Here is a 14,534-nt window from a genome sequence, read left to right as displayed (position 1 = left end):
AAAGGGCATTCACTAATGTATTTATGCCGTCAACAGGTTTGCTATCGTCATCGGAAGACGAAGGCGAAGAAGACATTGAGGAGTCGGAATCAGAGCAGGAGTTGGTGATCGACCAACAGACCGACAGGAACAACATCATTAGTTCAGAACCGGACGCCATTCAATTTCACGCCGCAGATCACAACTGAACTTGCGGCGGCTTCTCAACGAATCTACTCACACTAAAGGAAAAACTGGAAACTTTAAGGTTATGTTATCAAATGATAAACTGTATGTCCGAAAACTCATTTTTTCATCAAATTAATAGATATATAACGTAAACTGAAACAAATAATGTAATTACTTACATGTTTTAATGGATATTGTGATCGGTAAATGTTCACTCCTTCTCGATATCATCAAAGAAGCCCTTATCATTGGTTAAAAGCAAACTGTGGTCTTCCTCTTAATTTACAGGAGAACATGACTTCTCATTTTGAGTCGTTACAATTAAACTCTCGAATATAATTAATGAATCATTGATTCAACAACTCTATGGGTATAAATAATTATCTAAAATTAATCTTTTCTTGGGTGGTGAGCAGGGGTTACTTCTCTTGGCACCATTTTCTATCAAAGGTTGATGCTTGAATCGCAGTGCATCTCCCTATTTTAGTCAGTCGTATCATATTACTGATGCCTTGGATACAATCATCCATTGAGGCTGCACAGCTCTTTCTATCTATGCCTATACTACTTTCTACCTATACCTGTATTATGAATAAAAAAAATTTATTACGAATACTATAGCCGAAGTATGCAAGTTTGACTGTAAATGCCTTGCTTGAAATCAACATGGTTACGGACACAAATAATCGTGTTTGGTAGTAGTTCATGTGTACATTTACATGACCGCTCTGTACAGATTTATTAATTCATTTACTCCGATTTCCTAGTTCCTCGAAGCATTGAAATAGTTTCAGAACCTACATAATTGTTAAAGTAGTCTATGAAAATTTAATTTGATTGATTTTATGGGTTTTCGGAGACTCGTATGATGTCAAATAAATCTACACTATGGAATTGTATACTACTAATATAATACTCGATGTGAAAAATCAGGAATTGAACCTCAGTATACAGTAATTTTTATTAAATTTGTCTCACGATATCTACATTGTGCATGTTAATTATATAATCGATGCACTAAAAATCAGTGACGTACGCCAAACAAAAATCAAACATGATCGATGTGAAGTATACGCGAGGGTATACGATTGTTAACGAGATATATTATAAAGAAATCAGTATATTAGTCTCTTTATTGATATACATTATACGATAATTCTAAGTTTTTTAGTTTTTACTCTACAAGTCAGGGGGTGCTTTTAAGAAAACATCGTAATGGCGAACTCGTCTGACTGAGGTGAGTCGTGGATGTTTTAAACGAATGAAATATTTCATGAGGTTGACTGCTTATGATTCTAAGAAATTGATAATATTGTTTAGTTATGTTTTGTAACGGCGAGACAGAAAACAATTGGAAAGATTAATATTATTTTCTTTTACGCATTTAACATAATTTTTATTCAGATGTGATTCAAATGAAAGACCTTCCATATCTACCTTCTAGATCCTGTAATTATTTACCGTCTCTTTCTGTAAGTATACTGTTTAAGCAGAGACGTCGTTTATCTTTGTAGTCTTGATAATGGAGTGACAACCGAAATATACTTATAAGAAGATCTGTAGTAATTAATATAAGTTATAATATCTATGATGGGGAGTGTAATTCCATTTTTGGTGATTTTATGATAAGTACGAAAAAACACTCAAATATAAGAATGTATCAGTGGCACCAACAGTATAAGTCACTGGTAGTCTAGAAAAATAAAAATTAATTTATGCATCTATTAGCCGGCTCTCACATCTAAACTCCCCGAAACTCCGACAGTTACACGTAACCTCTCGAAACATATAGATATTTCGATGCGGCGAGCCGGTATAGTAATGATCAATTCGTAGGTGTTTGTGTGCGTTTTGACTTCACTTGTTTCAGACTAAAAAGTTGCATTCGACTAATCTGCAGAGCTCCATTTGGCAACGTGTGTTTTGTGAATAGCGATGATGTCACATCGACGTATTCGACACGTTGACAAGTTTTGATGTGCGAGCCAGCTTAGACTAATTTATATCTGAAATGCATGTTACGTGTCCATAAGTATCAGTGTGCACTTATACTCTTTAACCACGACAAATTAAAATGATTTACAACAACCCGGTCGGTTCTGGAGAATATAAGTTTTATTGATTTAAAAATGACTACAGAAGTTAACTTTGTAACTTTGTTTTTGCTCTCCTGGAAAATCGTCTTTTTGGACTTATACTCATAAGTCCAGTCCGCCCATAATAGATATTATATACATATTATTAGCATGTGGTTTAGTAGTATTTTTTCCTTAACAAATGTAAGCGTTTTGTAAAAAAACTATTCATATATTGTCTTCCAATAGAGAATCATTTAAATTGTTTCTGCCTCGCCCGAATTAAATATTTTTAGCATATTATTTTTGAAAAAAAAAAATTCTCCAGCCATATTTTATAAACTGTGTATACTACTACTAAATATAAGAAAAAACGGAAATATTCAATAGTTAATAAAATATTCTCCGTCAAATGAAGATGTAGATTGAAATCGGGGCAGGCAACATTTCCCAGTGGTACTTCATGATATTATAGTAGTAATATTTTTCCTTCATCTCTCCAGTAATAATACATAGCAATTAATTATTATACATTACTAACTAAAACGAATAAATATAATGAAAGTGTGTACTTATCACGGGCGTGTGATGGGTCAAAACTCAAGAAAAACAATTTAAAGACATCCTCGTGAGTTATACTAATAAACTACTTTTCAATACAGGGTTCATACATATTATAATTTATAAATATTTCTTTGGGTTACCAGTGGTATTTAATCTGTAGTAAAATGTTGCATATACCTTCAGACTCGTCTCAGTGAGATCCATGAGATATCAAAATATGGTATGTCTATATGGTATAGATTAGGAGAAATAAGCTGTGTCAATATGTGATTTGTTCATTGTTTGAATATTTTTCGTTGTTTAAAATTGGTCTTCTGAACAATTTAGAAACTCGGACATATCGTGTTTTGCCATCTTACTACAGAAGTGATATCATCATCATCATCATCATCAGCCTGAATCTATCCACTGCAAGGCCTCTTCAAGCTGCTTCCACTTCTCTCGGTCCTGTGCATTGAGTTTCCACGTACTTCCGCAGAACTTTATCATTTCATCGATCCAGCGGCCTCTAGGTCTTGCGGACGTTTTGTACTTCTTGGATACCACTGGATGACTAGATATGTCCAACGATTGTCTCTTCTTCGAGCTATGTGTCCAGCCCATCTCCACTTAAGGCTTTTAATAAACTCTATTACATCGCAAACCCTTGTCTGCTTCCTTATCCACTCATTCCTCTTTTTGTCCTTTCGCGTTATGCCCAGCATGTACCTCTCAGAAGTAATATATACTGAAACATTCAGCTGACTCTCCCACAAATATTTAAAGCCTTGGGCCTAGCGGAGACATAACTACTTGTGGCTGCAGTGGGTCGTATACACACAGTATGGAAAATGTAACCCGTAATGTCTGTGTCAACCGCAGGTCGTTAGTTGGTTTTAAAGTTTTTCTCAATATTGGTAAAAAAAAGTACCTCATAACCTTGTTAAGGGTCATCCAAAGATATACGATTTTGAATATTTTTTGACCCATTGTTACAAAATCTTTTACCCCCCTGTCTAGTGTCTGCCACAGAAAAATTGATTGTGAGACATTAATTTTCTACAACCCCTCCATCACAAATCTTGAAATTATATCAGACCCCCTCCTCACAATAGGTTTTGACGTCATTTATAGATGATCCCTTGTGTTGAATCACTGAAATAATACCTTTTTAGTTTATGTAGTAATCTTCAAATTGTTTTTGTCAAATTAAAACCTGACACGCGCCCTATTTGAACATTTAAAAAGCAAGAAACATGTATACGTAAATGATACCTCAATATCTAAGTTGATATATTACATTTTTTAAATATTAATACGAAAACACGATAATAATTTTTTTTAATCTAATTCAAAACACATTTCCTACTAATATTAATAGAACAATGTACAGATTTTTTTCATTCAGAAACCTTCTAAAATTAAACAAAACACTGAATATTGTTTTGCCTTTTAGGTATGTATTACATACATACTTTCAACAAATAAATGACATTAATATGAATTAAATTTCATATGCAATTAAAATTATGATAACTATGTTTCATCATATTTTTCGAAATACACTTCTGTAGGTAGGTTTGAAAATCTACTAAAATAGATACTGTTCAATATACTAATATTTTTGCCAAAAATAACACTAACTTGTTAACCTATCCTAATAGGGGCCGCAAATTCTATTAATTAAAAATTTACTGTAATTCCAATTTTGAATATAAATTTAATTCTCTATTCAATCTTTCAGTTTAATTAATACTATTTTTGTGATTTTTCAAACCATACCGATTCTTAAATACGATTGTAAGTATACGGTAGCTAATATTATACTATACACACATCTATCTATTGATCTTTTACATGTATACGTGTCCACGATTTACCATTTGTGATTTTTAAACATACGTTTTATCGTTGTATACCAGAAATTGAACTCAGCGTAGGCTATTGTCGATTATTTTTCTATTGTAATTATGTAATGTTTTATTGATACTGTAATGTTGTAAAAATTTACTGTTTTGTTATGTCGTACCTACTGAAGACTTGAATAGATTATTATTCATCTTTTAAAATGTCCATTTGAGGAATATTATAGTCAGACTTTACATAAAATCGTTAGGTACATATTAAATTCATGTTACCTCAATTATTAAATATATACATATTTTTGACGTTATTAAAATTTACAGCATTAATTATCATGCACTAAAGACTATTCAATTCCATGGCTGACTACATAACTGTCCTTCAAATATATCGATTCTTTCACGTTGACTCTTGTTGCATCCTTGTGCATTACATCTTTTAAGTGGGGGCCTTGGAGTTCTCACATTAACCCTTTGGAGAGATTGGATTTCACACATCTTAAGATGTGGCTTGCACAAATCTCCACGCTCATATAACATTTGTTAACGGCATTTGAAAAATTATGTGTGTACATATTTAATAATGATATTTTGCTATGTTCACACTACTCGCTGATATAATATGACTTTTCGATTCCATACAACTTATTTCGGTATTGAAAACAATAAACAATATAGTAAATTATCTATAATTAACATTGACATTGACAAACTATTTACAAATAAATCATAATATATCAAGTCTTCGGTATCTTATATTCAATTATGATTGTCTATACTCTTTGTAAACTGAAAAATGACATTTCTATTTGTAAGACTGTATCCGTAATAATGCAAAATTCTATTATTGTTTATGACTTGTTTATTATTGTATTTATTTTTTTGTAACAGTCAACGAGTAGACATTAGGGCTATCTTTTTCATGATGTGCCCTAAAATGGAGATAATTTCATTAATATTTGACTCTCGATTACAATCCATACAAAAGTACATTACTCATATAACCATACTTGATAATAGTAACTGTCAATCCTTTATAAAGGCAATTATAAGACTATAATGAAGAAACTAGCTGCCTGGTATAACTTCTCCCTATGTGAGTAAATATTATGTGCTGTGGGACTTGCTAAATGAGTTTGATATCACAGAAATTTTAATATTATTACCATGTGTTTAATACCAATGTTAACCAATTTAAAAAATAAGTTTATACAATTTAGCTTGCCCACTTCACCCACTAACAATGACAACATATTCAGTAGAAAATATAATGTATTTCAAAATAATTGCAATATTGGAATGACAAAATATGTCGCATAATAATATATATGTATATATCTGAGAATATCCATTACACTTTCAATATTACTATATCCATGTATGGCGTGAATATGTTGATAACCCTAAAAATGTAAATTCTCAGGGCAGTTATTTGTACGCTTGGCTTTCTGTGGTAAATCAGGAATGTTTTTAAAATTCAGTTAAATGTTTGTAGTAAAACTAAAATTTAAAAATATTCCTGATTGATTTACTACAGAAAGCCAAACGTACAAATAGCTGCGCTGAGAATTGATGTTTTTAGACTTATCAACATATTCACGCCATACACGTATATTATGATTGTTTTTTTCATTATAATCTTATAATAGATACATTTTGTGGGTTTGCTGTTACTGTATCTAAAATTCTATGTTAAAAAAAATTACCTTTTGTGATTTCTAGTCACAGCGGATTTTGGAAAATCCTCATTTTTTGGATGATTATGGGAGATGATGGAAGATAGATTCTGTCGGTTATCGAGAGTTGAAAATTGGTGGAAAGGTTGCGGCGAAAGAAGATGACATAATGCGGATGTATTTATTTTTAAAATTAAAAATATATCTTTAATATTATTATCTTATGTGTAAGAAACGAAAATACGTAATGAATGAGACAGAATAATAAATCAGTAATTTTCTATGTAAAATAGTTTTTCGAATAATATTTTTTCTAGCCTCTAAGACTACCACGTAGGCTTCAATAACTGTGGATAAAATCAATTCTGACTATACTCTCCTAATTAATTATAACAATTAGCCTATTGTAATATTTTTTGTTTCTTTTCGTATCGTTAGGTTTATCGTGTTGCATTACGGCAGCCGTCTCGGGGTGCCTGTCGGCGGTCGGCCATTTTGTGAGAATGTACCAGATTTTTCGCGGGCTATGTAAGTTTAGAGACTAGAAAATCCGGTAACGGTGCTTTTACATGCGACTTTCTGGCGCATTTATCACACAGGCTGCCACTGTGAGAAAGGAAACCGTTTATTTAATGTGTCTTATTTTGACTTTGATTCAAATTATTTTAAATCAATCAAACGATTAAAATATGTCTTATTTTTGAAGTGGTCTAATAATTTTGTTATTGCTTATGACTTCCCTGAAAACTTCCCATACGGTTGATTATTATAATACATATTATTCCTTGGTCATATTATATTGTATGATTTTATTATATTTGTTGATAGAAACAATATAATATGTATGTATTCAATATGAATACATACATATTACACAAACACGTTAAGTTCATACAAACGAATTTGTTTCGTTTATTTTAGAATTATGAGACATTAGCAATTTTTGGACCAGGTTTAAACAGTAAATTAATTTATCTAATTGTAAGAAATTAAGGTTTATGGCCTTTTCAAACTCAATACGTGACCATTTCACAGACAGAGGGAGGGAAGTGACGTTATATCCGATTTAGAATCCATGCGTAATTTCAGTGATAAGGGAAGAGCAGTATTCTAAATTTAAATTTTGTAATCGTGTGAAATAAAGCCACCAAAGTATACAAATCTATCATTGCGATTGTGTATCAGCGCGTTGAATTAAGATATCATGGGATTATTATAATTTTCGAAAGCATTGTGGCGTCCCACGATATTTTGTAAAGGTTCAAATACATTATGATGCACGTCGCGTACTGTCATGGTGACAAATTTAGTCTATGGTTTCGTCATACCGCAGAATATTTTGAACGATCACTATCTCTATAAATTCGATGATCGGGAGTGCCAATTCCATTGTATTAGTATTTTGAATTATTATTCATTATCCATGCTAATTTCAATATTGCATCCATAGATAATATGTTGAACAGAACCCAACCTGCAGACCATTGATAATAGACAATATTCTTATAGAAACTACATTGCGACAACCGCTAAAAACAAAAAACACGCGATTTTGACATGAATCGAAAATGTGTAGTCATGTAGAGAATGATATAAAAAGTTCATTGAGTCATGCAGGTGTCGATGCAGTGCAGTACAATGTGAGGTGACCTCAATGTTGTCCTGATGATTTCGGCAGATTTTGCCAACTGACAATGTTCATTTAAAGGTTCAAAGTGTGCTACGGGATGGGAGCATCAGTCTGATAACATTTTAAACACCAAGAAAAATGACATTACACACTTTTTTTACGTGAATAGTATTTGACGCATTAACCTCTTGTGTATACGATAAATTAATGTTCTTTGTAGAATTTTATTACGGTCATCATACATACATACATAATAAATGTTTTTTATCATCTTATTTGCAATGGCAGCCTGGATAAGTGTTTGTTTCCAGAATTGTTCATAAAGCGCAAGTCAAAAGCAGACTAAGTGAGTCTGTTGCCAATGTGTCATAATATTAAATAATAGTTACGGTTAGGAAATGACTATACGAGTCGTACGAGTTATGATAACGATATAGTGTGAAGTTGTAAGTATATTTTTAGGAATTCTTTAGAAGCGTAAGTTATCCCCAGTCTTCTCAGTGTAAAATAATAAATAAAATGCCGCTAATTTAGTGATTTATTATTCTTATATGTGTGGTGTTTGAGTACATTTTTAGTTTACTTGAAATTCGATTTGATAATAATTGCAAGAATATTCATAGATCTAGCAAAAGTAATCTCAGTTATTATCGTTCAAAACAGAAAATTGTTTGAAAGTCCATATTTTGTAAAAAAAAAAAAAAAAACTGACAGACGAAATGTAATTCCGGAATTAGTATTTTTTCAATCCTGGGATTTGCAAAATCAACTAAATTTTTGCACTTTCTTTTAAGTATTTGATAGGTACCGACATAGTATGAATACATTTGTTATTGTTATATTATCTCTTGATTCATAATTTTACACTTTTTCAATGCCGTGAAATTTAGGAGATTAGTGGTATTTTCCATAAATTTCAATATTATATTACGTATTTGTAACTGACCGCTTTCACTCAATTACAATTGTTTAGTTGACAAAACATGACGTCTTTTTGTCAAAAGTCATACAAAGAATATGCCTGAAATCCCGGGATTGAAAATATTTGCAACAAGAGATTCTGGAATTACAAACCCTGCTAAGTACATAAGTGACCACTTTTGAAATGTATATTTTATTGAATCGATTATTTTTACAATATGTGTTAAATAAAAATGCAAAGCTTTCATATTGACACGTGTAGACATTTTGCCTGCTGAACCTACTACCTACACTCTTTATAAAAAAGGGTATGTCGATAGTGCAAAGGAAAGAAATAATTATTAATCATAAATATATATAACAACCGTGGAAAGTCTTTCGAAACATACTTATTTGATTTCATTCTGTAATAAATATGGGTTTTTATATAATTTTCTGGTTTGAATGACACATCATATTATAAAAGTTAATCACCAAACTGTCTGGATTCGAAGACTTAGTGCGAACATTTCATTTCTAATTCAATCAAATCGAATTATTGCTGTAATAGTATTTTTTGTATCGATTCTCTTATCTGTTTGTTGTAGAGTATTACGCTTTGTTCCGTGTTTTCTTTCGGCCATTCGTCTGGCGACTGGTGGCTTTTTTTAAACTTTAATTTAAAAAATATTATCCTTTGGAGTAAACAAAATGTACGCAGGGATATGTTTTATCAAACATCTTTACTCTTCAAGGTAAATTGCATTGCTACAATAATTTTACTGTAGATATACCATCATTCATTGTCCGGTGTTGGAATTTAGAACTAAGTTCATTACAATATAAAAAGTAATAAATGATATGTCAAATGTAAGCATGTGGCTCACTCAGTGGACAACTTATACTAATGGATCTATAGAGATGTCGAGCAACAGTGCAAAATTTAAAAATGTTAAATATATTAAAAAGTTAATAAAAAATTAAATTAAAATTTGATAATATATTTAAAAAGTTAAATCGCAATCCATAAGTGTGCATAGAGGATATTATCCATTTTGACGTTTGTTATCGCGTCTGCAACTCTTCGATGCGCGTACATTGCCCCCGATATAGATCGGGCTGCGCACGCTCAAACATACCGGCCGGTAATACATTGGATCATGTGGGAACATACCAACTATTGTCCGAATGCGACCGGCCGCTTATTTAATCGTTCATGCGCGCGCCAGGCTTAATTGTATTTAAAAACTAACCAATACCATCTGCAATTTGTATTCTTAGTTCGATAAACAAATAAATATGACTAGCAAAGTTTAGTGTTGTGGTCTCCAAACTCAATAAGGATGTGAGCTACTTTCAGAAATTGAAATTGTCTGGTGAGCTACTTATACATATTCCTTCTTTATAACTTTTTATCATCGTCCTTTATCGTACCATACATAATATTTTTATATTACTTAAAATAAATTACGACATCGAACTTCCAATAAAACATAAAATGCGTACATACTTTAATTATTTATTTATAAACTAAATAATAATTAAAAAATATCTTGAAATAAGTGTGAGTAAAAGTAAAAATACCTCGTCACTCCCATCTGAATGCAATTATCAAGATGTACATCTGTGAGTCTGTTTCTATATTTACTTTTAACCGCCTTCATAGTGGAAAACATTGATTCACATAAGTAGGTAGAACAAAACAATGCCTTCATTTTCAGCGCAATTCAAACTAAAATTGGATACTTTTCTGTTTGACGAAATGGCATACAGATTATACATTATACAATTGAGGCAACACTCTTAAGTGATAAATCAGATTGAAATTCTATCAATTCCATTCTGATGAAGGGCCATCTTGAAAATTTTCGACGATACATGGATAGTTTTTCATTTTGGAGTACAATAATAAAATTTGAGAGGCAAATTTATAAATATGAAAAAATATTCTATGCGAGCTACCGAAAATGCTGGAATGATCACTGGTGTACCTACACTATTATGTCAGATCTTAACAGTTACCTCTGAAATCCCTACTGTATGCTCGACATTCTCACTTTAGCCTGGTGGAAATATTCTACATATCGCAGTCCAATTGATAACACTGTTGAACTCCTTTTTAGTACTAATAAATGTTGAATATTTTTAGCAATTTTTTAAAATTTTATAAAACTATCCCTATGCGTATATTTTAATATTTTTTGATTGAATTTGGTATAAAATTCTGCATCTGTGATAGGCAACTTGTATGATGTGGTTAGACGTAAAGCTAGGTCTTGTATGTACGTATTATTTTAGTTTTTTATCTTAACGTGTAAGTGAATGGCGAATCTGCTTACTTGTAACGTGACTCTCCCGCCCAGTTTACCAAAAGAATTTTGACTGGACTTTATTTCCTATTCTAAACGTTCAACGACCTTGTCGTAGTTTTCATCTTTACTAGCTAAATTGTAGACCAAACGTTATTTGATAACAATAATAAATAATATAATATATCGTCACTGTTCTGGCAGAAGACACTCATTCGAAAAAATGACATATTGAGTTAGTTATACCAAAATGTTCCTTATTTCAGACTTTACCGTCTGGAAACCTTCTTAATAAATAAACAGTCTTTATTTCAAAGTCATCCTTTTAACGATTACTTAATAAACTCACATGATAGACCATTTCAAACATTTTAACAACTTCAAAGTCAAATTACTCAAAACTAGTATTCTCCCGTTAGTGTGTTCTGCCAGAACAGAGACGATATCAATATGCAAATTTGCGCAGAATCATTGCAGTAATTAAAGGAGTGAGAACACAGCTGGAACAATTCTAATTAAATTTTGAATGTTACAAATTACATGGGATAATGGGAAAAAGTACTGTAATTTGAAAATTAATATTTGCCTTTTAAATTGTGAAAGAGGTTCCCACCCAATGATGTCATAATACATAATATGTTTTTCTCATAATCTGGGTGTACCTGTGATTGTTTCAATACTACATTACTATGTTTGTAGTGTTAAAAAGTATAAACCATACAAACACAACATAATATTCAATGTGGTTGAAAATTTAACAGTAAAATATTAATTCATGTCTTTGTCCTATTCAGGTGTCTACTTAATATCAATATTCCATTAATTTTAAGCATGGCCCCCACGAAGGGGGGCTGACATGGCTCTATCCTTGTGGCCCGGTGTAGCGAGTCAACCGGCTGAGTGAGGTAAAAACACATCACAAATTCGCTCTAATAGTTTAAAAAATAGGCTATTTTACTATGTTAATATTACCATTTTAAAATATGTGATTATGCGATGCAATTTGATTTAGTATGATTGATATACTTGCATGATAATTAGTGTAGAATTTGGGAAAAGCTACTGTAGAGCATCACACTATCCTTAACCTTGACGATAAAGGGCCCGTCAAAAATCCTGGCCTGGGGGCCCGCTTCGCCATGATTATAGATTATAAGCCAATGTTTTCTTTTTCAATTCATCTCCAGTTTTCCCGTTGTGTTCTACCTCCTCATTCAATCAGCTAAAGTGCAAAATTTGAATTTAATTCATAAAGTAAATTCACGAAAACATGCTGATAATGACGTATAACTTCATATTATAATCTAAAATTTATTCTCGCATCGAAGACACCCGTCTAGTCATGATAACTATTATAACCTTCCCGCGCGGGAGAGTCAAAAATTTGAAACGCTTTTTCTAGGGCCTATGTGTTTTTAGTCATTTGAGAGATGCGGCCATTTTAAAGTAATGAATATTTGATGTTTGAGTTGAATTTATTCGGCTTTTACGCGTTGATACATTTAATTTTGATACGAAAAAATGTATTATTACGTTAGGTGCTAAGGATAATTGTTTAAACTCTCATGAAGTCTTAAGATTAGCTTGTAAAACTGTGTTACAATATATATTTTGTGATTCCAGTTAATCTTGAATGGTTTTTTTTTACTGGTGTAATTTCAATATTATTTCATGACAGTGAGGCAAGGTAACATGTTGTAATTTTTAGGTTTTAACTGCTATCTACACATTGCACTGTCTGCGGACTACTTCCACCCTCAACAGTATCCCTCCTTCACATACTCTAATATTGTCTTAGACTTGGCTTTATTAATTTAACTCTTTGTTCATTCAGATTCTTAGTGAACTAAATTCTTGTATCAATCCATTGATATTAATTATTACTTACCAAACCATTACTCGGTTATAATTATTGAGGTACTGAAGGTTGAATGAATACATGTGTACCGGTGACGAACTTAACTAAATCAACTTCAGGATTGTAAACTTTATGTGACATAATGTTGGGAATAAAATAATATCTTAATTTTGAACAATTTGTCACTTGCACTCATTTCATCGTCAGCACCTCAATTACGTTCAAGAGTTATAGAGGTTACACGTATTTAACCTTATACCAGTATAAATTTAAAAAAATCAAAAGCTCTCTTCCTAACCAAAAAAATTGCACAGAATTTTATATAACATAAATTTTCTTTATAATATAATGTTTATTTCCATAAATCAGTAATCTAAGCAGTTTTGTTACCAGGAGTGGAAAAATGATGTCCGTAATTTTATATATGTTTTTATTATCAATGACTTATTACTATTGGCATAATATTATTATCACTACAAACTAATAGATAATATTAATGTTACATTGAATGCAATTGTATTTTTAAAAATGTATATTTTTTTTGATTGTTATAAATAGTTTTTTTATTTGATTTGCCAAGTCAGGTTTAAACGGATTTGTTTTGTGTTATTGTAACAGTCTGTTGTTTCGTCACTTAGTGACTCTCTTGCGCTACGCTACTGTTAAGTGATGTACTGTCAAAAAATACCGTAATATGAAAACTTTAGACGATAACTTCCAAATTAAAATGCATGAATACATAAAAAAGTATCTTTAGGAGTCCTAGTAAAAATACGCTTCATTATATTGAAAAACCTATCCATTTTTGTCTTGTATTTTTTATGTGTATCTACTATGATTGTATTCATTACGAATATTGTAAAATTGAAATGTATACGATTAAAACTTTGAGAATAATGTGCAATTTTCAAGGCTTAACATTTAATGTCCTTTCTGTGGTTTATATCCTTCAAATAATTCAGTGTTGCACAGAGAATTTATTCAATTATTATAACATTATAGATTAATAACCTACCACAAATATTTTTTGATACTACACGCAGCAATTTATCCTCACACACATTTAAAAATCATTCCCTAATAAAAACCTCCATATTTTAAAGTATTTTTTTGGATCACACGGCAAGATAATTTGGGAAATTTTATTAATTGAATCTGGTAGCACTGAATTATTTTATTGTGTCTTGTCCACACCATCATAAAACTAAATGTATACCATTATTGTAAATAGTAATTTTAATTGTGATTATGTACGGATGATTTCTGCCAATGCAGATTTTTTATGAAGCAATAATAACTTGAGATATTTTAGGCAGCCATATTTGTACCTCACTCATTCACGTGTTTTTGGTGTGTATCACACATATAAAGAATTAATTATTTAATCAATATCAATCACCATTAATTTTTTGTTTTAAATAGCATCAAAAACTTTGGTAAAAACTAGAGTTGTAGAGTGGCAACTATTACTGTAACATTGGTACTGGCGTCACAATGAGTATTGCCAGTATAT

General features: G+C 31.3%; 2 protein-coding genes across 2 annotated transcripts in view; both read left to right on the top strand.

Moving 5' to 3' along the window:
- Positions 1–2,607, top strand: part of LOC147065127 (homeobox protein PKNOX1-like) — an 82,071-nt gene extending 79,464 nt beyond the window's left edge. The window contains exon 10 of the mRNA XM_085956290.1: positions 37–2,607. Within this exon, the coding sequence (XP_085812416.1) occupies positions 37–188 (152 nt within the window). The 3' untranslated portion in view covers positions 189–2,607. The remainder of the gene's footprint in view (positions 1–36) is intronic.
- The window catches only part of LOC147065120 (uncharacterized), a 578,962-nt gene that overhangs the window by 365,355 nt on the left and 199,073 nt on the right, over positions 1–14,534 (top strand). The gene's annotated exons all lie outside the window — the stretch shown is intronic.

This window comes from Rhyacophila brunnea, unplaced genomic scaffold (assembly GCF_057557595.1).
Source record: "Rhyacophila brunnea isolate RB1 unplaced genomic scaffold, BYU_Rbru_1.0 scaffold_6, whole genome shotgun sequence".
Classification (NCBI taxonomy): domain Eukaryota; kingdom Metazoa; phylum Arthropoda; class Insecta; order Trichoptera; family Rhyacophilidae; genus Rhyacophila; species Rhyacophila brunnea.
This window is presented reverse-complemented; position numbering and strand designations above follow the sequence as displayed.